The 27,637-nt window shown below is 41.8% G+C and overlaps 1 protein-coding gene across 8 annotated transcripts in view; it reads left to right on the forward strand.

Moving 5' to 3' along the window:
• Gro (TLE family member transcriptional corepressor groucho) overlaps positions 1–27,637 on the forward strand; it is a 250,854-nt gene that overhangs the window by 211,663 nt on the left and 11,554 nt on the right. For all 8 annotated transcript variants that reach the window (XM_072010152.1, XM_072010134.1, XM_072010165.1 and 5 more), the window contains exon 10: positions 27,427–27,480. In XM_072010152.1, coding sequence (XP_071866253.1) covers positions 27,427–27,480 — 54 coding nt within the window. The remainder of the gene's footprint in view (positions 1–27,426; positions 27,481–27,637) is intronic.

Here is a 27,637-nt window from a genome sequence, read left to right on the forward strand (position 1 = left end):
AAGATTTAGGCGAGAAGTTTGTAATATTTCGTGGTAAATTTATAGATTCGTTAGATTTTCCATCAAATGGCACGATTTCCCGATCGCATTTCCACGTGTATTTTATTCTCATATGTTCGACGCAAGCTACGCGAACTTTAATCGTCGTCGGTAGTTTTATCGTTAATTTGCTCCCACGTTTAGATCGGTATCGTACACGTACGAAAGCACACGAATACCCAGAGCAAACAAGGCATACGCGGCAAACGTGTTAATAGAACTCCCATATTCATACAGCGATCGTTGGAAGTGTTCGTGACCGAATGATTTCCCAGTAAATCTACCTTCGGCTCGGTGGAATCGGTTGCGCGGGCAACGGTAACGCGGCAGATAATTAAACGCTCGGACGGAACGCGATGAATACGAGCGCAAACCTAATGGGTCATAACATTTGGGTCATGAACGAATTTTTGCCCGGTGGGCGATTGCTCGCGAAGCCGCGGTGTATCGTTCTCTGGAGCGCGCGCGTATACATCCAGCCAGCTGAACCATAGACAGTTTTCTCGCGCAGTTTCCCAGATACGAAAGAGGTTCCACCCATCCACGGTATACGAGACGAGAGAAATCCCCGACAAGGATCAGCTCACCCACCGACAAGGACGAGTCCTAATTAAAAAGCAAAAGAGTTCTAAAAAAAAAAGAAAGGGGAAAAAAAAGAAAAAGAGAGATAGCCAGGCGATCGGTGATTCGAAGCGGGAGTTACTCGTCGACCGCGTCGAAGCGAAGTAATTAATTAATGAATTAATTAATTAATCGGCATCACAGTACCCATTAGAAGTACCAATCAGCGTCACCCCGCCCGCGCCGCTCCATACTTCTGCGGCCGTGTAAAGCGCCTGTCTCTCTGCTCGCCCCCGGAACCGTGTACATACACACGCGTATTTATACAGGCGGGCCCGTGGGCACACGAACACGACAGAGAGAGAGACAGAGAGAGAAAGAGAGAGAGAGAGAGAGCCCGGAGTGCTCGTTCGAAAGTCTACTACTATCGGAGATACCTTTCGAAAAAAACTCTCGGCCCCACCTCTCCTCTGGCTCTCTGTTCCACCATCCTCGTAGCATCTCCTATCAACGCCGAAGCCCATCTAGCTGGCCTCTCTGTGCACCTGCCGGTGCACGCGCGAGCGTTCATTCGAAAAAAAGACAGAAAAAGAAGGAAGCGAAAGAGAGAGGTGGAAAGAGAGGGAAAAAAAAGAAACCGACGACCGAACGAGAGCGAGGAGGTAGAGGAGGAGAGATGGCTGAGAGGAACGGGGAGGGAAGAGAGAGAATACCCGTGGTGGTTGGGGTGTAGGGTGGGTGGTGGCACAGAGGCGAAGGAAAAAAAAAGAATACCACCCCTCGTACCTCCCGGTGTTCTGTCGAAGTCGCAGGACAAAGAGAACGCGAGAGAAGGATAGCTGGATAGCAGAACGAAAAGGAAAGAGAGAACCGGACCGTCCTCGACGCTTTTCGAAACCGTGCGCCGTGACGAGCGGCGTCGCCGGTCACCCCTGAAAGCACGATAGAAAAGGGCAAACACGTTGGCCCACAGAGCGCCGGGCACAGGTAACCAGCAGCTCTCCACGCGCTTACGCTCGCACCACTACTCACCTATCCGTTTGGTTCGCTGTATATCGGTGGTAGTGTGCACTTAGCGTAGGCGCATACGCGAACACACACTGGTATCTCTGCTTGCACCAGGCAGGCTTTCGCTTCTAGAATCTACCTACGCATCGCGTGGTCGTACCAGGCAAGGGATGTACAACGTATGTACGTATTGCTGGCTTCCAGCTTACTTTTCCGTAAGTCCGCGTACTCCGTACATACGATCTCGTGCATGTATGTGCGTATACGTATGTGCGTATACGTATACGCGTGTCCGTACCTAGAACGCGTATACGCGAGATACAAACACGTGCGTAAAAGAGATATACGTGGGTGCGTACACGCACGAAACAGTTGGGATAGCTAAAGCGGAAATTCGAGGTGTGTACGTGGTCGCAAGTGTATCTGCCGTGGGGCCTTGGGGGCAGAGAGATGCCTAGCGGGGGTGAGTGGCCTGTGGGACGACTGACGGGATCCGAGAGCAAGGGGAATCGGTGGAAAGAGGGGCTGCTGGCGCCCTGGCAGGGCGGTATGATGACAAAACATTCGCTCTGAGCTTCCGTAGAGGGTCGCGGTACAGCGGCTGTGGTGGAGAGAGGAGGATGAGGTGGAGGAGACGGAGGAAGAGAAGGATGGGAAGGAGGGTTAGATGGAAGCTGGGCGTGCGGCGGGAGCGGTAAAGGAGGCGAACGAGGAGGATGAGGATGCAGGGGGTGAAGGGTAGGGGGGTAGGTTAGGTTCGAGGTTGCTCTCGGGGCCTGGGTAGCCCACGGGGGTGTGGGTCGAGCGGCTGGTGTGGGGAAACGTGAGCGCCAGCCGGAAAGAGACTCCCCACCCCCTTTTCTGTAAGCGAGGTGAGGTTGCCGCGTGTTCGTGTGAAACGTATATTCGCCTGTGTGCACGTTTATACGGGGTGTTCCGTTTTAATGTGTGAACGGCTGCGTCTTCCGCGGGGATAATGGGCAGGAGGTGGCGCGCAGCCCGAGAATGCTTCCGAAGGAGACTTCATTGGCTTCGAGGGGATGACCGGTCACGCGTGTTAGACCGCTTTTTAAATCGAGTCCCCCTTTCGTTACAGACACTGTTTTTTTTTCTTCTTTTTTTTTTTCTTCGAGGTTTGCCTCGTCTACGCGCTTCGTTCGCCTTCGTGGAAATCGAAAGGATATTATCGCGTTGCGTATAGGGTGGACGCTCGGATTTGCGATTATCGGATCTATATGGATCGGGTAATTATTTCGGGCAAGTGTCGCTCTTACCGTATCGCGTAGGGGATATTTTGCGGCGAATACGAGGTAATAGGAATATTTGTCTGAACGATAGGAACAACGATTTCTTGCTCGAGCACGTTCGAACGTGGGTTTGAAAGTTTCTTGAAACGACAATAGCGAAATTTTGTTTCACGCGATAACGTCTCGAGAGATTATCCCCGATACCCGTCGGACGAAACATCGGAGAAAGACGGTCGAGGTAAATACGAGAAGCGGTACGACATCCTTTCTGCGTATCCCCGTTTCTTAAACGCGATCTAAACGATTAAGCGTTTCGCCATTTGCACGATGATTGGTCTACAAACGGCACACCCTGTACACGCGCACACAGAGAGGTGTGCTCTTGCGGAGATCAACGTCGCTGTGCACCGGGTAAACTGTGTACGTCCTATTCGTGAGAGGGTGTACGATGGTGAAAGCGTTGGAGAAAGGGAGAAAGGGAGCGGAGGAAGAGCGAGAAAGTGAGATACGCGAAAGCGCGGCTGCGAAGAAGAGAGAGTAACGGAGCGGATAGGAGGGGTGATGACGGTGGAGGAGGAAGAGGTGCAGGATGGCGGCGAGGCGAGGAAGGTTTATATCCATCATTTTGTATTTCTCGCAGACATAAAAATCTATACCATCGTACAGACCGCCCACCCGCCCTCCGCGCCACCTCCTCATCCCTTCGACCGACCAACGTTTCGCCACCCACCCGCATCCTCTAAACCTACCCTGTTCCCTCCCCGCTAACCCCGCGGCGTAGACCTCCCGCTTTGCCACCCTGAACGCCACAGCCGCCCTCGTCCTCTAGTGTCGGAGCCAAAGCCTGGCTGCACCAAGCCACCACCTCGCTCTTCTATTCCACGGTGGGTGGGGTGCAAATATCGTATTTATTGTATGACGGGTCCGCGTATCCCAAGCTAACGCCTCCTGTCAGCTCACCCTACCCAACCACCTTCTCTCTCTCTCTCTCTCTCTCTCTCTTTCTCTCTCTTTCTCGTCCATCTCTCTTACTGCATTCCGCGCTTTGGCACACTGTCTCTCTCTTTTTCTCTTTTCTCCCTTCTGTTTCTTTTTCTCTATCTCCGTTTGTACCATCCCTTTCTCCCGAACACACTCTGTGTGGCCGCGCTTCTTTTCCGCGCCACGCCGCGTCTCTCCGTCTCCGTTCCACGCGCTTTAGTCATCCTTACGTTTCCTCTTCATATCCCTGCGCGTGCTTCGTCTACCCACCCCAAAGTCTCGTCCGTTCGCACCCTCTCCCCTTTTACCTTGATTCTTTCGCGCTCACCCTGCCGGATTCCTTGCCCACGGCATTCCCACTTCTTCAGGCCACGGTACACAAGCGTACCGTGTCGCACCTTTCGAGAATGCTTCTTTCGCTTTTTGCGACGCGCGTCGCGTGGATACTTGCACCCGCGCGCCAGCAAAGGGCTGTTTAAGGGCGGCGAACGACGACGAACGGAGGTGGGTAGGATCGTCTCTCTCGCTAGGCGAGTGCTTTGTCACGAAACCGTTTGAAAACGAGGATCGCAGCCTTCGTAGTCGTGTTCCTTCGTGGCCTGTTGTCGTTCGGTTTCCTCGGTTCTCCACCCACCTTTTCGTTGTTGCGAGGAAAGGATAATTGTGAATAATGTTTGCGTCTCTCGCCACCCGTAACGAAAGCTGGCTCGATCGCAGCTTTTAACGAAAGGCTTTACGATGCTTTGATTAGCACGCTTCGTAGATTCGCGCGCAGATTGGCTATTGTTCGAAATGGATAGATTTCGCACGCAAGATTCCATATTCCGTGTGTCGGATCAACGGATCGTTGTTTTTCGACTACGGACGGTTAATCGTAAAATTCTTTGTATATATTTTGTAACAAGGTGTAGAAAACGATATATCTATTTCTTAGCAAATAAAGCAATAAGAAAGTAGCTTCTTGTCGTTTTGACACGACAAAAACATTAACTTTGCGGCGAAATTTCGTTTTAATAAAAGTATTTCGTCGCGGTAAAGATATCTTCTTTACATGGTGTTCGATGATTTTGCTAAATGACTGTATATAGAATTCTATTGCGACAAGTCGGCCAATAACGCGCGATTCGTTAATCTTCTTCGCCTTTGCGCGAGTCCAGTTTGATCGCCTATCGAACAGCTTTCGAATCGATTTTGTGTGTTTCTAAAATCCCACGCGTCATAAGAGAATTACCATTTTATAAACACCGATCGCTTTCATTCACATACCTCATCCCTATCTTCAAATATTTATTCTTTCATCTGTTAAAATGTAAAAAATATAGAGTATATCGCGGGCTTTCATAAAATTGTACAACACGAATAGAATATCGTAGTACGTTATTGACTAGCATTTTGTTATCGGACACGAGAATGTTAGAAAAGGTAATTGTCTCTGTGAATCTTCCAAATTCGAACACTTTACTTAATATAATTACCTTACTCAGTGAATTTTCGATAAACAAGCCGTATATCGCATCTTTGGTTTATATACATTTCTGACTATCTTTCGAGAGATATAGTTATCTTGTCAGTTTAATTTTTCCAAGTTTTCCAGTCTCTTAATGCGCATCTTTGCGACGATTTGAAATTCCATTTAATCAAAGAACGTTACATGCTGTTGAAAGCTCGCATATCTTAAAGCTTTGCAAATAAAAACGTTTATAAAATTAATTGTCAATCGATCTATAACACGTTATTACGCGAAAGACGTTTCATTTTCTATTAATAAACATAGTCTCTACGTGAGAACGTACATATTTTTTTTTATTATGAAATTGCAGCTTTCTACAAACATGAGAAATTTAAAGATCTAAAAATGCACGTAAAAATACGAAACATCGGACGTAAATTATATTAAACGTTAAAAATTGCTATAATATATGCGAGCGAAATAAGCCTCTGGTTAATATCCCTTTTCTTCTTGTATCGACGAAAATATCAATTCGCCTAGAAATCCGCGTTCTACTCGTTTTTGATTTTACATCCTACAAAATTTAGTAACGACACGCAAAACCCTTAATAATGGAACCGCGAACGATACCACGAGCCATTTGAATAAGCGATCCTCTTAATTGCTCGGAGCGAATATAAAGAAAAAAAGGAGCGGCTGCGAAGAAAAAGAAGAGGCTATTTATTTGGTACAGTTAATCGCTGGAATTCGTGGCGCTTTAATGCGTACTCTAATTGAGCGTAGGCGGCACGTGCTCGCGCGTCAAAGTAAAACGTCCGCGCGTGCTTTCGAAACAAATGGAATTCCCCGCGGCAAGTATGGTCGAAGGAGTTTGTAAATTTTCGTTCGTTGTGTAGAGCCGTGACATGATTTACACGAAGCTGCAAAGCAAACCTCGATCGTTTCCGCTTTGTCTTTCTCTCGCTTCTGTCTTTTTTCTTGTTTCAGCTGCTTTTGACGCGAATTAAGTAGAACGCACTAAAACTCTATAATTAACACTAACACTACCATACCAATCAAACTGATCGGTTTTACAATTTTCTTTTAAAATTCCTACTTCGTGTTATATTTTTCCCGCGATGATGTAACGACTTTCGCAACGATAACTAAAAGAATAATACAATAAATTTTCTTTTATTTTTTATGTATTCAAACTCAAATTAATTTTGTAGCAAGGCTACTTATACCAATACCAGTCAAAATGATCGATACTTGTCAAAGTGTAAAAGGGTCCTGCGATCTGTTTATCGAACCCCAATTAACCAGTTTCCTCGTTTTGTACAACTTGCCACACGTTTTTATAATTTTTACTGCATATCATTCGATGTGACGATATCAGTTATCAGGAAAATTCCGGATCGATCGCTAGATGCTAACACTAGAAATACCACACAGTCAAAATGGCTGGTTCTACAATTTTATAAATGTGTCAACTCTCGTTTAAGGATCGTGGTCCCAGATGGGTTAATAACACCAAAAATATACTACATAACATGGAACTCTTTCTGTAAGAAAGTAACAAATCAATGAATATAAAAATATTCTATTATTACGTATTTTTTAGAGACCAGTCATTTTCATTGGTTTTGGTAGAAATAGCTTCGCGTTAACTATCGATAGTTGTAGTGTTAAGACGTAAATCTATGTTACGTTAAAAGATGAAATTGTAACGCGGATGTCGAAATTGACTAAAATAGCGATCGAAAGACGCGTTTTATATAGACAAGGAAGATGATAGCTAATTTTTATAATTTAACGTTTTAAGTAATTCTCAAATATCCTGATAATTTCCTAATGATTCTTCGAGCTTACCGAACTTTCTCCAAGTGTCTTTGGTGCAACGCGAAGAAAGAGATTCGCAAAGTATAAGAGATCCGCGAACGGAAGCTGTAAAAATGGGGAAAAAGTGGAACACGAAGTAAAAAAAAGGCAGAAACGTGGAAGTAGTGGATGCATGCGTTCGCCTGTGAACGGATGGAACTTGTCTGTCTTCCACCGAACGATCTTTCTTGAAGAAGCGTCGGTGAAAGAAATAGAAGATGGTTGGATTCGAACGAATTCACTGTGAATAAATGTACTAGTTTGCCCGAAAAGTCTCGGCACTCGGTACGCAGCCCGTTTCCTAGCGTTTTGTTACTTCTATGTCAGATCGCGATAGCATCGAGTCAATGTCGAAGATACCTTCGAAATTGGAAACTGGTCTTAAGCGAACACGAACGTGTCGAATTAATCGATCGCTTTCAAAAAAGTGTCCGTTAAGGGAACAATTCAATGTGCATATTTCGTCGTGTTTGTGCTTCATTGTCGATACCAAGGTACTTTTTCATAATGATCTGGTAACTAAGAATACCAGTGAATTAACGAGTTAAAAATTATAAACAAGTTACATACTACACGTTATTGCATGTGTTGCACGAAAGATTCTATTCGATTATTCATATAAAGGAACGATATTGTAACTGTAGACTCTCCATAACGTCCCACCCCATGAAGGGTGAGGATGGAAAATTCGATGGGTTCGAATCGTATAATATTTATTAAAAGAGAAAAAGAGATTGTCTCGCGTTCAAGAAATGAAAAGTTTATCATTACGAATATTAATCGACTTTGGATTTATAGCCCGTTTGAAAAAAATAACTCCTTTTTGATCGATTTTAAGCTAGTTTTTATTGGTCTACCGAAGCTACTACGACAGTGGAACTGCTTCCTTATCTCAGCCATCCGCTCGGTTGTCTACCTGTGCTTCTGTCGTGCCAGCTCCAAACAATAGCCGATATATCCCGTTTATCAGCCGTAAATCAACAGCCATCGGCATCGAAATACGTTCGTCGATCGAATCTCAAGAAAAACTCGACCAACGAACCTCCTTAAGGGGTCTCGACCCCATCGTTTGGCTTACAAATCGCGTTAGTCATTCCCCGTCAGAAAATTCAGCATCCGACTATAAAAAGCAGCGAGCGTCGAACAATCGTCGCAAGTTATCCCGTTCGCCGACTAGAAGACACGTTTGATGTCGGTGTAACGGAGATCGGGATACGGGGCTAGTGAGGGTGGACAGGAACGAAGGAGGAGATGGTTGCATTCCGTTGCAGAAGCCTGAATAGAAATGACAGGGCGCGTCGTAAAAGTTAAATTGCAAAGACACTTCCACCCGAAACCTTTTCCCCCCTCGTCGTCGTAGTTGTCGTTCGTTCCGGTGGCGCGAGTTTTTCCATCCCTTGCGCTCGTCCGCCACCCCCTGACCGACCACCCGGTTACACGTGTAAAGCATAGAGACGCGAAGAAACTAACTCCGAAGCACCCCCGATGCCGCGAATAATAATTCTCGGCTGGCGGATGAACGCAGCCGGTTCCCAAAGTAAACCGATGATAAAAGTTGCCGACTTGGCCTTCGCGTAATGAAATGCAAATTGCAAACGGTAGTGGTGGTCGCGCGTGTCTGTTATTGAAAGAAATGGAATAACAAGCACGAGCTACGTGGCCGATAGTCCGATTGCTCTTTAAAACAGGAAGAAAGGGAGCGTATCTTTTCTGATGATCCGATGAGCCGCGGTTTGTCGTGTGGCATAAGCGTGGAAGAGTAGGGAAACGGAAGGATCTCGTGAATTTTTATGATCTAGGAGTACAATTGAATCGGATCGCGGCAAGCAGAAACGCACGAGTTTCGCATCTACGCATACGAGTATTAATCGGCTATGAATTTATAGCACGTTTCGAAAGGTAACCTGCGTTTGACCGATTTTGGACCGAATTTTGTCCATCTGTCGAAATTGCTAAAAAGCGAACAGGAGCGAAGAAGCTCGCTACTTATCGCGGCGATCTTTTTCGATCGATTATTCGATTCTACGTATACGCGTACGTCGGATCGTGCTCTTTCGAACATATTTCGAATAACTTTTAAGGAGTTGTAAATATACGGTGAAACGATCTGACAGATCAGGATTTATCAGGCACACAAGTAGGAACAACAACGATTTTTTGGATTTCAAATGTTTAGCAACGTAATCGACTATTGTATTCCGAGTTTGTTCGACGCGTATCGTGAAGAATTTTGAGAGGAAAGCGTATAAACGTATGTAGTTTATTATACGTATTTACACGAGTATATAGAAAAAGATACAAAAAAAAAAAAAAGTATAAATGACAATTTACACGAAAAAAGGAGAAAGCACAAACGACAAGCAAACAAGAACAACGTCTACGCCACATAAAAAAGCACGATAAAATACCGATGAAGAAGTTCTGAATCCCTTGGCATAGGAAAAAAACGTGCGTTCCCGTTACACAAGGCGTATCGATTAAAAATATACAAGGTGGCAGTGGATTTCGCGATCGTTGGACGCTTCACGGTTAACAAATTATGTCGGTGGCAACAGGAGGAATGCCGCGGAACGGAAGGAGGGCATAGCTAGATAGAGAGATAGAAGAGAAGGAGCTTGGTCGAAGCGGGAAGGAAGAGTGAGAGGGAGTTGAAAAGCGGAGGGTACGAGCGAAAGAGAAGGTGGCGAAGTAAAAGGGTCGAGGCCGCAATGAGCCGAGCTTCCACGCTTCCCCTAATTACATTTTCATACGAACCGTTTTCCCCTTTATTTTCTCCTGCTGTCCTACGACGACCATTTTTCCCGGAGCCAACTCAACTTCCCAGGTTCCCGTTTCCCGTCAACGTGTCTGCCTCTTTCTTCTGTTTCTCTGTTTCTGTCCAATCGTGTTCACCGACTCTCATCCCATTTCCACTTTCTCTCTCTTTTTCTCCCTTCCTCTCACCCTCTGCTTTCCCCGTCCACTGGAAAAACGCTTTAATACGTTTTTGCTGGTCGTCGTTGCTCGTCGCAGAGGAATATGAGAAAGTGGGTGGAAGCGAGAGAAGGAAACAGCAAACAAAGAAGAAAAAGAGATAGAGGTGAAACGAAACAGGGGAGAAAGAGGGAGGAGCGGCAGGTTTCTCGTGGCGGGTCGAAAAGTGCAAGGTGAATTTTTAGTTTGCATCGAGCGGAGCTCGCGATTAAAGTCCAACGAGACCGAAGAAGATTCGAGCTGTTGCAAATTTTTTTCTTCCCCGTTATTCTTTTTTCGTTTTCATTCTCCCTTCTTTCTTTCATTTTCCTCCTCTTTACCGCCTTGCCTCTTTCTCTTTTCTAACGTCTGTGTCCGTTTGTTTGTTTATTTGTTTGTTTGTTTGTTTCTTACAATTTCTTCCCGACAGAGCCACTCGTTCTTGCGCTCTAAATCGTATTACGTTACCTGCCGAAAGTCTGCGTTCTGCGAAATATCTCGTGCAGGTCCTTTTTTCCAGCGAGAAATGTCGGTAGACTGGATAAAAGCTTGATAATTCGACTGCAGGAAAGAAGGTTTACACGGGTCTTGATTGCTAGGTTGGCTGCGGAAGAAACTTTTTCTGGGTTAACGAAGAAGAGTAGAATTTTAACGAATATCTACATATGTATCTTTGAATATCTTTTCCTACATTCTGTATATTTCTGGGCAGATTTGCTTAGATGTTTACAAGAACTTTATACATTAACGGGTTCTACCAAAAGGAATAAAACATTTACATATTTTAATTCGAAAGAAAACACAACGATAAAAGCGAAATCGGGGCTAAATGATTAAAAGGTGATCTACTACGAACCGGAGGATTATAAATTTAATGCGCTAATTCTCGTGAAATAGCGATACGTATGCATGTAACTGAAATTAATATCCAATAGCGCTGCTTCCATTATTATCTTAATTCCTTCATTTTTAATTCTCACGAATAAAAATCGAACGAAACGTAGCTGAGAAATGAGATATATTAACCTTTAGAGTGGATTGACTTTTAAAAGTTCGTTCTTCAAGATATTTTAATTCCTATTAAACGAAAAAGATTTCTTTGAAACATGTATGTACTCTGCGAAATAATAAGAATTTTCAGTTTTCCCTTAACTTCTCTAAATCCCGTGATAAGAATCCTCCGGCTCTTTAAAACTGACTAATCCTCTATACTTAAAACACTTGATCGCTAACCAACAGGATTACTATCTACCTAATTTCAAATCGAAAATACTTTCCACTATTCCTCCATGTCACCGTCTAACGCTTTGTTATCTCAAAAAATTTAGAATATTAAACGAGCGTAATTTTTCTCAGCCTCTCGCTTTTACCTTCGTCTCCAAACACGCGACCTCTTCGTCGCCTCGATTCCCCAATGCGAAATCCGAATACAAGCGGTTGATCGCGAAAATAGAAATCCTATGAACGGCGAAGTTTCACTGTAGATTATCGTTCCATTTCTCAACGATACACTCGGTCGCGGCGAAATCTTTTTTACGCGACTACCTCGGCGATCCCTTTCCAGATACGTGCCACATTTTCCCTCCGTAAAAATCCATTTTCCGGAGCACGATACGTTCGAAGACGCGGCCCGAGCGCCGCATTACCTCTCCCCCGCCACCTGATTTTTCCTCTTTCTCCCCCTCCCTCTCACTCTCTCTCTCTCTTTCTCTCTTTCTGTGCTCTCTATCCGCTTCGAGATAGTTAAATTCCATCGTTTCACGAACTATCGATCGCGGTCTCCATTACTGCGCTCAAAAGTCGTATTGGCTACACGGAGCATCCGTAATATTTTTTCACTGTTCCGTTATAAGGAGAGATTGCGATTGGAACGAGCGCCTTTTCATTCTCAGACTACGACTTATATCGTACTGGATGATCGCTATGGATGAACTGCAAACAGACTGCCAGATACATTTCTGGCCACTTGGTCTCGTATTATACGAAACTGAAATATGTTTGTGCCTAGAAACGGCTGGACGTTGGACGAACGTTCATGCGTTTGTGAAAGATTCGAAGGTTCAAGAACGTACAGCTATATGAAACATTCAGATTGAAGAAAGTAGGTGCTGGTGGATGAAACGAATTTGCGTTTAAGTTCCATTCGTTTGTTTATGTTCGTAAAGATACGAAATTGCACGAACGTTTGCAGCCTACGGTTATTACAAGAAGTTCTAATTCCGAGCTACATGTACTTTTGTTATTACTATTTAACGAAGCATCTATCGTTGTCTTTTATATGAATTTTCTTTCTACTTTATAATTAGAGATTTATATAAGATATGTTAACACTGTTTCGTGGAAGAGAATTGGCACACTCTGTACATCCACGGGAAACTTTACTGCCATTTGTGTACAAATGTTCAGAATCCTTGGAAATAAATATTTATGAGAAGAATCCAATTGGACGATCAATTATTTCATGAATTGCTGGAAATGAAGGTTTTAGGACACTCGTAGTTTTCATAGAGAGGAGTAAAAATTGTATAATCGACGTAAATTACAAAGTCAATTTTCTCCGACGTAAAATCTGCTTTTATATTTACGAATGTTTGACGTCATGCGCGAGTCTCTTCTCGATATAAACGAAAAGATCGACTTGAATTTCTTTTTACAAGAACTCTTAACCACCAATCGGTATCTTCGATCATAGATAAATCGCTTTTTACCTCGCCAACTCGCTTTCAGCTCTCGATTTATTTTGATAGAAAAATTTCTACGAGGATTCGAATTTATTCCCTCTTCGTTCAGGATTCGAATGCCGGATACTTATTTTCGATTCTTTATCCTACATTTATATCCTCTCGTCCCATTTCTACTTTTATTTAATTAACCCAGGAAACGATCTTGCAATTGGAAAAATTATTTCCAAATTCCTATTTAATTCAAGAGCTTAAGTTCGTCGTCTTTCGTTTATTCGCGCTTATCGATCAACCGCAATATTTCAAACTATTTTACTATTTTACTCGTCAAACTAGCTAACCATAATCTCGCTTAATATTCTATAATTCATTTGCACCCTCCAACCATTCTCTCTTCTTCTTCGTTCTTTGCTTACTGTAATACCACAATAAAAAAGAAAAGATCATCTTTTTCATTCGTTGCATTGTTCCCACTCTAACCTACCCCATTTCTCTCGATAAAACGGCACAGAAACGTTTCGATTTTACGCGAATGTCAGTTTTATTCCATTCTCACTCCTTCCATTCCGTCAAGGATAATAGCTTTAATACGTATCCAGTCGTGTTCACGGTGCAAGACGCGAAAGCAGTTGTCTCGTAAAAATTGCAAGACCTACGATACTAACCGTGCCCAACCCCTCGACAACGTTTCTCTCGCCCCTCTTTCCGCCGGTAGAAAAAAGCGCAGTGTTACTTATCGATCTGTGTTGCCTTTTCAATGTTTCCCTTTTAATTTCGTCCGAGAAACGAGCTCGTGGCTGCGGTATTATTAAGTATCGAGTAAAGTGGTTTCTGGGTGGGATTAATCTTGCAGCAGGGGCCCTTCTCTTGACCATCTTCAGGGTGGCTGCGATGATTATATGACGGATAGGATCGATCGTCGCTTCAATCGAGGCGGAAAGGATGAATAAGCTGATCTGTGTGAGTCATCGAACGTGGTTAGATGGAAAGTGGAGCGAGTTTAACGCCTGTATTACTGTCATTTAGAGATACGTATTCGTATATATCTTCGTCCATGCGGGTATTAAGGATAATCACATTGGTCTCGTGCAAGAGCTAACGATTGATCCACATTATTAGAGAAACTACTGGTCGATCGAAATTTTGTATTCGTGCGTTGTAGCAGATCGGAATGAATCTTTACGATGATGGGGAAAAGTTCCTGGAAATTAGTTGCAAGAGTTACAGAAGAGCGACAAGTTAACGATTCGGAAGTTTGGCGGGAAAAAGGATCAGTAAATAAAATAAACTTTAATTTGAATCGCTTTTAATTTCTTTAAATGTTAGCTACGTTCGGTTAACACGTTCGTCGCTCAACGTGATTCGGCTAATTTTCCTGCGAGGCCCAAATGCGACCGCCAATACGCAGAATGTAAATAGAGCGACAAGCAGGAATTCATCGTTCGTCGCCTTCGATTCGTTGTAAAGAAAAAATTATTTATTTCCGAAATGGAGAAAGCGATAAGCTTTCCAGCTAGAGTATTCCGAAGGATCTCGTGGCAGATGTCTCAGATCTTTCATTTAGTCGAGAAGCATACTTGCGAGACGTACATCAGTGATTTTTTCATCCTCAAAATGTTCAGTGAACAGCGTGAAAATATATTTGAAAGTGAGGAAAGTAGCGATGACGAAGTCTACGACTATTTTCCGAAATGCTTAAAATCACCTCAAATGTGTTTGAAATGTTTTAACGAATACCATGCGATATAGAATAATATAATATATTATCCAGAATATAAATTAATAAAAAGTATGGTATAATGAGTTTTCAATATTTTGATGTTGTATATCCTATATATAATATCGTACATTTAATTAACTCGAACAAGAAGAGCATCACCATACTTTGGTGACGGGGCCCTCACGGAAGTATACCCGTCACATAGATATGTGCGACGTGGTGACTGACGTGTTAATAATCGTGATGGCTCGTAAAGTTCAAAATTCGATTGATCAATTAAAAAATACACGTGTACATTTACCATACATGGTATAAATGTGTACGCATTTATACGAATTGTTTTATGGAATAACTGTAGTTCTACGAAGATGTAGAAAGCTGCCCAATTACTCGTCGAGAGCCATGATTTGTTACGATTTAATTAATTCCGATCGAGAAGGTTTGAGGCGAACTAAGCAAGAAATTACTTTACACTGTGCAAGAAGTCTACCAAAAATCTGAATTTATTCTGCGGAATCATCCGATTTTTATCTTGAACCTGACTTATTAGAACGAATGCGGTAGAAAACGTGAACAAAATGTGCTATGATCGAATATGACAAAATTGGTAAAAGCTACTTTAGTTAAATTTCATATTTTAATACTAAATTCTGATTTAACGATATCAACGTTGTCACCTTTGTATGTACAGAACCTAATCTACGAACAATTACACATGCGATACAAATCAAACGCTTTTCGTTGTTTTTATTTTCTAGTTAGTCGATTGACTATCCTGTTACAAACCCATCGATTCTACGATTCTACAGAAGTTGGAATTCTTTGCGGCTTTCACCTGTTAACAACCTTCGAAACGTTAAATTGTATTCTATTTGCGTGACGAAGGAAGATAATAACCGTCAATTTGATGAATTTATGTTCAAAGCTGATGCTTTACATGTAAAATTCGCGGTACCCTGATACGTCACAACTATAAAATTTACTCTACGATCCACGAGCGAATTTGAAGTAATTTACTCATTTTTCCTTCTCATGTGTATTTTACAGTAGTCGTATTTATCGTTCACAATTATTTAATCGACTTCTTCGTCACCGCTTTTACACATCAATCGCCTGTCTGTGAAATTATTTCGAAAAAAAGAAAACAGAAAGAAAAAAAGACGATACTTACGGCGTTAAGGAAGAAATCACGCGACACAAGTGAAAAGTAATCGAGCGAAATTGATGCAGCACTTACATTTGATTATCTATTTTCTGATTATCTAAAATTGTAGATTCGTTGACAATCACCTGTTGCAGCCAGTCAGCTTTTCAGTTCCCGGTTCGTATTATATTTTGAGTTTGTTCAAATTTTCAAATAAATGCGACGAACAGAAGCCCTAATATTTGTAATCGATAACGTACGTGTACAACAGTTTATTTGTTTTCAACTTGGTAAAATTACATCGTTCAACGTTCGGTGAAAAAAGATTGTATAGCATCGTAGTCGTAGAATTTTTACGTAGACACGATATCAGCAATCTGTTTGATAAAGTTTCCCATTGCTTACAAAGCTAACTTGAACGCGAACTATTACAAGCGAATGGTAGGTACACTTTGTAGTAGATGGTGAGGGATATGGTACAGTGTACCGTGAACATTGTGAATATGTCATCAAATTTAATTTGACTCGAGCGCAACCAGCAGTCGCTTCCAGCAGTAGCTAAGGAGAAATTTTAACAACATGTGCAAACAGAATATTATAAATGGTAAAAGAACCATTTACTCGAGACGGTTGTGCAAAGGAAATAACATTCCAACTTCCTGCGTCAAACTACGAATCAGCTACGAACCGAAATAAAACAGCAGTTTCTTAACAATAACGGATCTTACGTATCTATGATATTTTTTTCGGATTTGTCCTATCTATAATTTACACGTTTTCTTTTTATATTAGATATTCCTGGTATTCAAAAAATTTGATCTTAACGTCGTATAAAAAGATATCTCGTTTTTTAAAACTATTCTGCAAGTTACGTGCTGAACCGAAGCTCGATAAATTTGACAATTGGCTGGTTCTTGAAACTAATTATAATTAGCTTTCTTTAAATAATAGTCCGTTAGATTAATAAATACAGGGTGGAGCGGTAATCATAGTACAACCGAGCAGGGGATGATTGATACGTGAAAGAAGAAGAAAAAAATTTGGTACAACGTTTCTTCGTCTGAGGCTTCGTTCTCGAAAAAATCTACTTTGAAGATTTGACAAATATACTTGAATTCCACTAATTCCACACTTAACGAGTGTAAATAATCGAGAGAGTAAATAAACAAAATTTGGGAACAAGGCAAAATGTAGAATAAAAATTGTTCAGAAGATGCTTCATTTTTTAGAAAAATAGATCTAAAAATGTATGGTGCGCACACGTGTACACGCCAGACCGGTTCGTTTTTAATTAAACACGTTTAAACTTTATTTCTTTGAAAATGAGGCTTTCAACGGGAAAATTTTATTTTACATTCTTTATTTATTTTCGCATATATAATAACCTGCTGCTGATTGTTCGTTCATAACCAGTTGGTACTTAGTCGAGTCAACGTATACTTGACAAATTTTTAACTCGACTTTCTCAGAAACGAAGCGTCACGCGGAAAATTTGTATTATGCATTTTCGACTTATTTTTCCACGTAGTCTCACCCCACGCTCCATTGTGCTACGACTACCGCTCCACCCCTCCTATATACTGTGATATATCGTTGGAAAAAATCAAAGCTTTAAAAGTATTCAACCCCATCGACATTTTTCTTTAATTTCGATGCAACTTTTCAACAACCGCGTAATTCATCTTCTGATAGCAACGAACATTTTTACAAATTTTCTTTATCGATTTCTCATCTATAAACATCGTCGTATCAACTTTGCGAATAGTCTTTTAACGAATTGGACGGAATCCCTGTAGAATTTCGATATCGATTAACAACGTTTCTATCAAAAGCATTACAAGCTGCACTTTTAATAAATTTTCTACGGCGAACTAGATTGTACGACAAGTCGGAAATCAAATTTACTTTCCAAAATATTTTTTCTTTCTGAAAGCTGTAACTCGAAAGGTCAGAAATAACGCGATAACGTTGTTGTCGCTCGGTGCTCGCTGATCAAAACGATCGATCGAATAACCCAAAGAGGCATCGCGAGCGGCCGGTACTTTGAACACAGTCACTGCCTTGACTTCGGCAAAGTTAACGCGGGTAAATGCAGAGATAGGGGGAGAAAGAATGGCCGACCGTTGAGAAACTTTTCGTCGCTTGTTTTGCTCGTTCGCGTTTCCTTAAGAATCGGATCCGGGAAAAGGGAGCCAGAGAGAAGGGTCAATCCTGGTTGCTCGAGCAGAGAAACTCGTCTACAAATTTTAAAGAACCGACCCACCTTCTCGATCGTCGAATTCCACGTTGGTCGTGTTACTGGTGTTGGTGTATCTCGTGCTTCCGGTCATTCCGAATGCACCCTTCGATCAAAATTTCGTAACCAAATTTGCAAAAAGAAGATTCGCCCTCCGTTACATTTAATAAAAGACACAGCGTATATCTCTGTTTTTGAGCATTTTTCTTTTTTAATTCGTGACTAGTAGAACAAGGAACCTCTTTGTCAATTGTAAAGATTATCGGTGCGCGTTAATCCTCGGTTTTACATTGATCGCGATCTCTGCAAGATCTTTTTTGTATTTTTCGAAATTTTTTCTGAATACGATCGGCTAGACTAGAAGTGGAGATTAAAATACTAATATAAATGTTGTAATATACAGGATAATTTATCTTTGTCATTTATCATGAATGGGAAAAGTATCAATGACTTTGAAAGTCGCAATTGTTTATCGTGATATTTTTCGTATAAAATTAGAACGCTTCTTTTCCTTTACGTTTTTTTGTCAAAATCAAAGATCTCGAACAAACAGTCGTACGCGAAAGGAAAGAGAATTTGGCAAAATTACTGATTCTAACGTCGAATAAAAATTCTATATCGATTATTGACAGAAAGATAAGAAGAGGAAGAAGAGCAAAAGTAACGGACAAGTGAAACGAAACGATCGAGATCGGAAATTCTACAATCGCAAATTCTAAATGAAAAGGCAGGAGAAATTTAAAACTATACAAAACTCTATATTCGATCGCGGACTAAATGCCAAACAACTGTTCGCAGCTAATTAACCTACCCTTTCCTCCAGTTAATTTTATACCCTCGTGTCAAAGTGATCGCATCAGTTGGCCGGTCATGTTCCATCGTTTAACTTCGCTAAACTTCTCGGGTTGACCAATGGAAGTGGAACGAGAGAGAAGAAACAAACAAAGGAAAAAGAAGAAGAAACGAGGAAAGAGGAAGAGAATGGGAATGGGTGGAAAACCTTCGATTCTTCTTTTGCGCTCGTGCGTTTGTTTACATTGGACCCAAAAGGAGAAGAGTGGTTACGGGATGGGGCGACGGGAGTTGGAGTAAACCGAAGGGGATGAGGTGGAGGAGAAGGTGAGCGCCAGGGAAAAATACGCGGAACATTGTATACGTAAGAGAGGAAGAGGTGGTGAGTGTATAGAGGGGTTGGGCAGAAAGGAGAAACGCGTAGGGGTTGGGTGAAAGAGACAGTGAAGCGGGTGAGAGGGATGGAAGGGCAAGCGGAAAAGGGAGATTGGGGAGGAAGGAAAAAAGGATTCGAGGATTCTCGAGACGAAGAGTCGAGTGGTTGGGTGGTCGAATAATAGAGCTGCCCTTAATACCGTCATCCTCGCTATGCTGGGTTAAACGAGGGAAGAAGCCGGCGCGGCGGAGAAAGCGGTTCAGGTTAGACCTCTTCTGTTTCTGTCTCTGTCTCGTCTCTATCTTTTCGAAGAGAATCGCAAAGCGTGGAAGAAGACGAATATATAGACGAAGGAAGAAAGGAGAAACGAAGGAAAACGGTGAGAAAGGGAAACAAAGAGAATATATACATATACATATACATATATATATACATAGAGAGAGAGAGAGAGAGAGAGAGAGAGAGAGAGAGAGAGAGAGAGAGAGAGAAGGAGAGAAACAAAGACAGGAGAGAGAGAAGAGAATCGTGGTCGCTGGTGGTTCGTGCCGCAAGGGGCGGATTGGGGAAGGAGGACAGAATAGAAGGGATGATAACATTTGTATCATATTTAACGCTAGAACGAGCAGGTTAAGGGGAGGAAGACACTCTCCACCTCCTTCGTCTCCTTCTTTTACCTTTCTCTCCGTCTTCTACTCCTTCTCTTTTAACCCTCCGCCCTACCCCTTTTCCTCAACCTCTTAGTTTTCTTCCTCTTCCTCCTGCTCCTCCTCCTCCTCCTCCTCCTCCTTCCTCTACTTCATTCTCCTCCATCCTACTCAACCACCTTCCTCCATCTTTGAGCGCCCTCCACCGGCCGAGTAATACCACTGAAATCAATACCACCACACTGGGCTTCTATTTACACACGCTCATCGTCCGTACACAAATTTATTGCGTGTCCCTAGTAGCTGGAACCGCTACTACGCTCTCTCCTCCGCCGGAAATGGTTCGCGACGAAGTCACCGTTCCGAGCTGAAACACAACGTCGAGCTTGGCTGATTTGCTCCGAACAAAGACCAGGCCGTTGAATTTCCGCGATGTCGCTGTCATTGCGACCCGATGTCGTATTTTGTTCGAGGAATGCGAATGACGACTCTCCTTTTCGTAGAAATCCTTTGAAGCGTTACTTTATATTTATAATCTACTTTATATCTTGCCCTACAGAAGAACGTATCGCGAGAGTAAAAATCTTGCTTTCGATTGCTCCAAGTTTAGAGTTTGGCAAATGGAAGGTGAGATTGTCTTTTACGCCGCTGTAATTGTGAAGACAGTTGTCCCTCTTTCTTCAGTGTCGCGGTATAAAGTTGGCGCAGATTATTCAAAAATTATTAAAATTCTATGGAAAGTATACTACCGTTTGCAAAGTTAGATTGTACAAATGTTAAGTTAACGTAGCAATTACGTGTAATAAAATTATGTTCTTGTTGGTCTGTATCCGTCATATTTTACGATTACCGTTTTAAACAATTTTAACAATTATACCATTACATTTTTTGATAGTACAGTTCATGATACTACAGGTCAGATTCAGATTCAGGTAAACTTCTCAGAACTCTCTACTTTATTCGTAATTTGCGTGTAACCCTTTCAAATAGTTTTAAAAATTTCTAATATATTTTTTGAATCGTTATCTTGTAAAATTCTAGCCGATTTTTATGTACATATATATATAACTAATAGTTAACTAACAGATGTTATAAATAATAATTGTGAACGAAGTTAATATCTAGGTACATACTTACAATTAGATACTTGCCACTACTTTTACAGTAGCTGAATTGTTTTCGTGTAAAATTGAAGTTATCGCGTGAACTTTACCGCGATGTCTCCTTTTTTTCGTTTTATTTGATAAAATTTCGCTGTAACACAGGTCGCGTTAATACTCCTACAACTGTAATTCACGTGACCATTAGCAGCGTTAATTTTTTACTGACCACAAGTCGGTATTACTTTCCCCGCGATCGCAACTCGCACGACCACAAGTCGTACTAATTTCCTTCGTAGCTACGATCAATTCCGGCGCGAGTCTCGCTAATTTGCGTATAGCTACGACTACAGGAATTTGTTCGCAAACCGCAAATTTTCCTGTAAGCAAATCGCACGTCAATTTACCCCATAACCGAAACTTCGATGCCTCTCCAAGTGCATAGAGCAAATTACATACTACCTTCTACACTAATCACACGTAGTAGTAATAGTATCATAGCATTTTTTTAAACTAGCTTTATTTTTCATTTCAATTTTATTATCTTCCGGTCATCTTCTCGCTTCTTATAAGCTTTATATACGTATTATATTTAGTAAAATTAATGACAATAAGACTCGCATAAGATGTTTCGCAAAATTTCAATTTCACTCGGACTAATCGTTTTTTCACCGTTTCGCCCGAATATTTTCTCACGTAGAGTGAATAGAAATAAAATAAATTATTGTTGAAAGTGACAACGCGAGTTCTCGCTCGCCATCCATATGCAGATGCGCTAATTACAATAAATAGTAACTAGAAGATAGTTCTAGATATAATCGATAGATTTAAGATATTCTTTTTTTTATCTCTAGTCCATGTAAGAAAGTTCAATAAAGGTTTTTCGACTGAGAACGGTGTGATAGATTTATTCAAAGAATAAAACAATAGCTATTGTGATCCTACCTCTAAATACAGAAATAACAATAATTATTATGTTTTTTAAAAAAAAAGAAGAAAAAAGAAAAAAGGAAGGAAGTGTCTTCCTTCGACCGTAATGCTTTTTGAACCATTCATCATCTTCCTTTCATATTTTTCTCTAACTTCATTGATATCGGAATTATGACCTCGAACAATTGTACGAACCAGCCTGTATAAAGCACACAATGTAGGTACGTACGATTCCATGTAAAAACACACGCTTGACCTTCGTGTGTTCTACGCGTCTACTACTTTAAAAAAACTAGTCGTCTTAAATTATATCCCCTCGAAGCTACTCGCCTTTTATCTACTACGTTTTTCATTTGAAATCGCTACTTAATTACGTCATTAAGATGTAAGTGGTTCCAGATACTTGCTGCTGTATAACCATAAAAGGCTCCTTTAAGCGTTCGCACACTTTTCTCAGTGGCGGTACACGTACGGTACAAGTCACAGACGAACAACACGATAGACACATAACTATATTTTTATTGACTCTCTGATTTTAATGCCTCGCCTTATCATTATACGGCAGAATTTTAATAGAAGATTATTGAGAACGAATACGATCTACGTCGGGTTCGAAGTTACGAGCGTGTTTCAAAGATAGCTGATTGATCATTGGAATTTCGTAAGTACCAAGGGTATAATTACCGAGACAAACGATATCTTGATATTTCTAAATTTTAGTATCGCAACAAACGATATTTCACAAGTTTACAAAATGATGAGAAAACACGCGAATTAAACAACTCGAAGATCGAACAAGAGGACAATTTCTTGGTAACGTGCGATCGATCGATTAGCAACCTATTGAATTTTAAAACTACTTTGGAAAATGTCGCTTCTCGCGTTCTTCTCCTATAGTCTTCGTACGTATCCGATGATGAGATACGCGAAGAAATTCCTCTAAATCGTGCAGCAAGTAGCGAATTCTGCGGGATAATTCTCTTTTTTCTCAAGTAGTCTTGGTAAATCATTTTCAGAAGCAGGGACGCACACAGGTGGTTCTCCACGTCGATAAACCGTGCATATACACAAACACCTTCGACACGAATACACAGTATATATTGCGTGTGTGTGTGTGTGTGACTGTGTACATATATATGTATATATATATATATATATATATATGGTCTAGCAGACGCATAATGGATGGATGGGCGTTGTACACGATATTACGTCATTAGGAAGGCAATACTATCGTATGCGCCGCTTTGAACGCGTTGTACGAGGCTCATAAGGCGAGCGGGGCATTACAAAGAACGTGCAACTAGCTACCGTGCAGCTCTACGATAATTAGGATATGAACCACAAAACGTTCTTGAATTATTAATCGTCCCTTGACACTTAATCCGTCTTCTTTCGACGCATCCTCTTGACCCTGCTCGACTTTCATCTGGAACTAACGTTTCGAATCGTTTTATGGCCACTCTCGCGGAGAAAGAATTAGCAACGAGATACCGCGCTACGGTTCAGTTTCGCTCTTTAATCCGATTAAATTGATTAGTTAGGATCGTTTACTCTGCTAGTGATGAGATGGAAGAAAAATATGGAAGAAGCGGTTTTAGCGTGATGTACTTACTGAGATGTAGCTTTCGCTATAATTCTACGTGTTTTATTCAATGCGTTCGTGAAGTAACGCAGCGACGTGAAACGTGGGTGAGATTTGGAAAATATCCGCTTTTGGCGTCATCGCCAAATTGTCACTTCGAAGATAGAAAAATAACTGACGCGAAACTAGGAAAATTTCGTAAGGAATTAATCTCAGTAAGAGAAAGTACGCGTTGGAAACTAAATGGGAGGACAATTTTCGTAATATTGAATATAATTCTCTTGAAAAAGAAACGAAACATATTGAACGTTCTTCCCGTGTAATCTTCGATCGTGTACAATAGATTCTACTGGAGAAGCGAAATTTCCTATCTCTGTCGTTGTTTGTGACTTCATCGAGGCTAACGATATAAGCGGAATAGAGAAAAAGTTTGAAATCTCGCGAGAAGTTTCAGATTTTCTGAAAATCGACTTCGTTTATGCACGTTCGCGTGCGTAACTCTACAAGAAGTTTCCGTGAAAATTAAATGCCTCTCGGTGCATAATTCCTCTTCTTTCTAGCCTTTATTTATAGTTCGGTTAAGCGCACGCCTATCGTAGAATGTTAATGCGATGATAAATATATTACAAAAAGTTGGGAACTGACGTGGCTGCGGCAGCTTTTTTAAGCTTTAAATCATTACTTCTTCGGGATTTCCAACGCTAACTTTCCATCCACTATCTCGAAAATTTAAACAGCCACGTAGTTCGAAATAAAACCATAGAATTTATTACGCGAAGACAGACAATTCGACTCTTTACGCTCGCAATCTTTTCTACAAAATCCTGTTTGCTATTACAGTTGCCCCGGTGTTAAAATATCCATTTTTTAAACACAGGCTAATAAGTGCTCCAAATGCGTTGAAATCGACCTGCGAACAACGAAGATTTTTTCAAACATAAATCATGCGAGTCCTATTTTCCACGTTGGAACAGACATAAGGGTAAACACGAGCAATTTGTCTCGCGATCGATCTAATCCACCACTATCCCTGTTACTCGGTTACATACTACCGATCTAATCTACCCATCGATAACAATAAAACGACAACGTGCTGAAACGAAAGCGGTCGAACGTACACGCGACTAACTCGCGATGTATCCCTCGCGATCTTTAGTACAATGTAAGCTTAAGAAAGAAACGAAAGAACGAACAAAAGGAAACATCTTGAACGTAAGAAATTAAAAACTTGTCTGAGGGACACCTTACCACCGTTGGAGTCATCTTTTCGTTCCTAACTTAGTTTTATCGCTAACACGATCGAAAAGTAACGACAGACGTACGCTCTTTCGGATCTTCTGGTAAAGAAAAACGTAATACGAAAATCAGGACAAATTTTGCCGAAAATAAGTGCATTTAGCGTTCGATCGGTCAGTAACATCATTAGAGCGTAACGTCGTTTATACGCAATATCGAGCGTATAATGGTGAATGGTTGAATTTATAGGCAAAGAAATGGTGTAAATACGAGGATAAGGTGGCAAAAGCTTTCGAGTAGCAGGCGGCAGTTGTAACGTTTTGTTGGCGTAACACACGAGCAACAGCCGCGTGCCCTGTTTCGAGCTCGTTACGTGCCGACGGCCGACGGGGGTGGTTGTGGCCCGGGAACAAGCTGCTTGTAGGAACTGAGCGATAACTGGTAAATAAACGATGAAAGATACGTGAATTACAAATTGCACTTTCCTAGCCGTTCACGTTATTTACCATTCCTCTGGTATTCGGTGTGTTGTTTATCGTCTTACGTGGAACACCGTTCATACGTGTATCGCGGTGTTCGCGATCGCTACGTTACACGTTAGCTACGTTCCATGCGCGATGTTCGAGTCGTGCGCGTCCCAGGCTTTTAAAATATACACGGTTTAATTTCGCTGGATTTTAAGGTTATTACCCGGGGAATTTCGATCGCGGGCTGAAATTTTTCGCCGCGATTCGAGCATCGAATGGTTTATCGAGTATCCGGTGTATCGCGAACGAGCTCGACAAAGTTAGGAACATTGAAACGCCGGCTAAGAATGAAAATATAAGTCCAGGTATACGAAGTGTCGCAAATAAGCTTGATGAGGGAAAAATGAAACGCTAAAAAATTGAAGTACAGCCAATTAACGAGACGCAGTTATATTCTCGTTTCAAGGAACGTGGGGGAGAAATTTTTTTAGCGTAAAATAAAAATGAAAAACCGTGCGTCGTATCGACTGCCATTCTTCCGTACAACGTCTCTCTGGAATTTAAGAATTTTTTTTTAACGATAGAAAATCACGATTGCGTCGGCAATGATCGAAAGAGCGCAGCAGGCTCGATTAGGCGGCTTCGGGGTTGCTGCTGTATTCGGAATGACGAGTTGCCAGTGTTGCGGATATCGGAAATCACCGCGGTTTTAAAGCGTTATACGACGAAATCGGATGCCAACGACGCTAGAAACTCGAAAATAACGTACAAACAAATGATAAAAGATACACGAGTCACAAATTGTGCTTCCGTATGCGGTGCATTATCCACGGCTTTCGATAATATATTAGCCGAAGCCTCTAGCCTTCTGTTTATCCGTGTTTCTCCATGTTAGTGGATTCTCTCCTCGCTTCCCTATCCCTGTGGCTGACTGTTTGCGTAGTCTCTTTTTCGAAGCAAATGGAAGATATACTGGGTAATGGAGTAAACAGTGACACGCGGTATTACTGATTTGATGCAGAGCATGTTGCGTAATGCGGCCTGTAGGCTACAGGATTGTTTTAGATACCATATTGAACGTATACTATAATCGAGACGCTGAAAGAATTTTCTTTAACGGAGAAAATATACCAATATCATTTGCGCTACATTCGTTATAGCGCAATATAATAATATTCCGAGGGCAGGTATTTCTTATTATACTTATTTAATTAAATTTGATAAGGTTTACATAAAAAAGAATTGTCTTGTTTAATGTTAATTTAGTTAATAAAGTTACGTGGACGTTAGAAAGGAAAGTATTTATGCGTTGCCAATTGTTTATTCCGTAACTTGTCCCCAATAATGTGAAAAGGTATCCATTAATCGACAACTCGTCGTAACTTGTTTTGGAAAACGTAACGAAGCGTTAGAGGTCCCTTTAACCAGAAATAAAAAAAATCGTTATCAGCGTCGATCAACTTAAAATACACACTAGAATCGTTATCTATCTGTGCCGCTTGACGTACGCAAGTCGCACTCGAGTCGTCCCGTAAACCACGTTTCAACCAGACAAGACGATCTACGTAGACAGATAGTCGATCCCTCACCGACACACAGCGCAAAATTAACGTTCTCTTAATCATTTCATCATCAACATTTGTAATACCTATATATATACGAAACTATACTAATCTAAATTCACGTCGTGACAACGTTAATTACGTCGTAGAGAGCGGAGCAGAAAGATCGAAGGGAAACGTTACGCGGTGTACGAAGGAAAAGCAATCGTCGTTACGACGAGCGACGAAGATCGACGACAGTGGCGCTGGGTCTCGTCAACGACGAGCATAGCGAGATCCAGAATTGACAAACGATCGGTCGAATTTTCCACGCTCCGCGTGTACGGCCACCAGCCACACACATAGAATCTTGATTGCGAAAATACCCTGAAACCGCGCGACCAAGCAAAGCGCATTTACATCCCCTCTTTCTCCACCCTCCGCCTCCTATTCCATCAGAAACGCGGCGTGGCATGGCGCGACGTGGCGTGGCTTACACGTTCGCAAACGCGAGCTTTCTATCCGGTACGCGCACTCGTCGAACGCCTGGCCATTAAGTTGCTGGTGCAATCAGAACGTTTCGAGAGAGGCAGCGAGCTTGCACGAGTGTCAAGATTAATAATATGTCTCTGAAGATGCATCTGCTAGTCAGACGCATCGTAAATGTAGGTCGTACTCTCTCTCTTTCTCCCTCTCTCGATGGTTCTCGCGTTGGATTCGTCGAAAATATATTCGCGGCTTTGATCGTTAACGTATCGCACCAATGACTGGAATTACAGCATACATCGATATGTATCGCGAAGCTATTACCCCTAATCGCGAATGGACACGGTCTTCTCGTATCCTTTCACAAGCACGTAATTTTTCTGCTTTCAGGACAGCGACGCAGAGAAGAGCGATCAGGACTTGGTAGTGGATGTCGCGAACGAGGTCAGTTCATCTTCCTGCAGTGGAACGGATTCGATATTCTTATTAGCGAATTCATTGGGCAAAAGCTATTTGGTAGTATGCATGGAAGGATGTTCCTTCATTTGAGATTGAGGACAATCACGGTGTCGGTTTCTGATGGATACTGGCGGATATTCCT

The sequence above is a fragment of the Bombus fervidus genome, chromosome 1, assembly GCF_041682495.2.
Source record: "Bombus fervidus isolate BK054 chromosome 1, iyBomFerv1, whole genome shotgun sequence".
Lineage (NCBI taxonomy): Eukaryota > Metazoa > Arthropoda > Insecta > Hymenoptera > Apidae > Bombus > Bombus fervidus.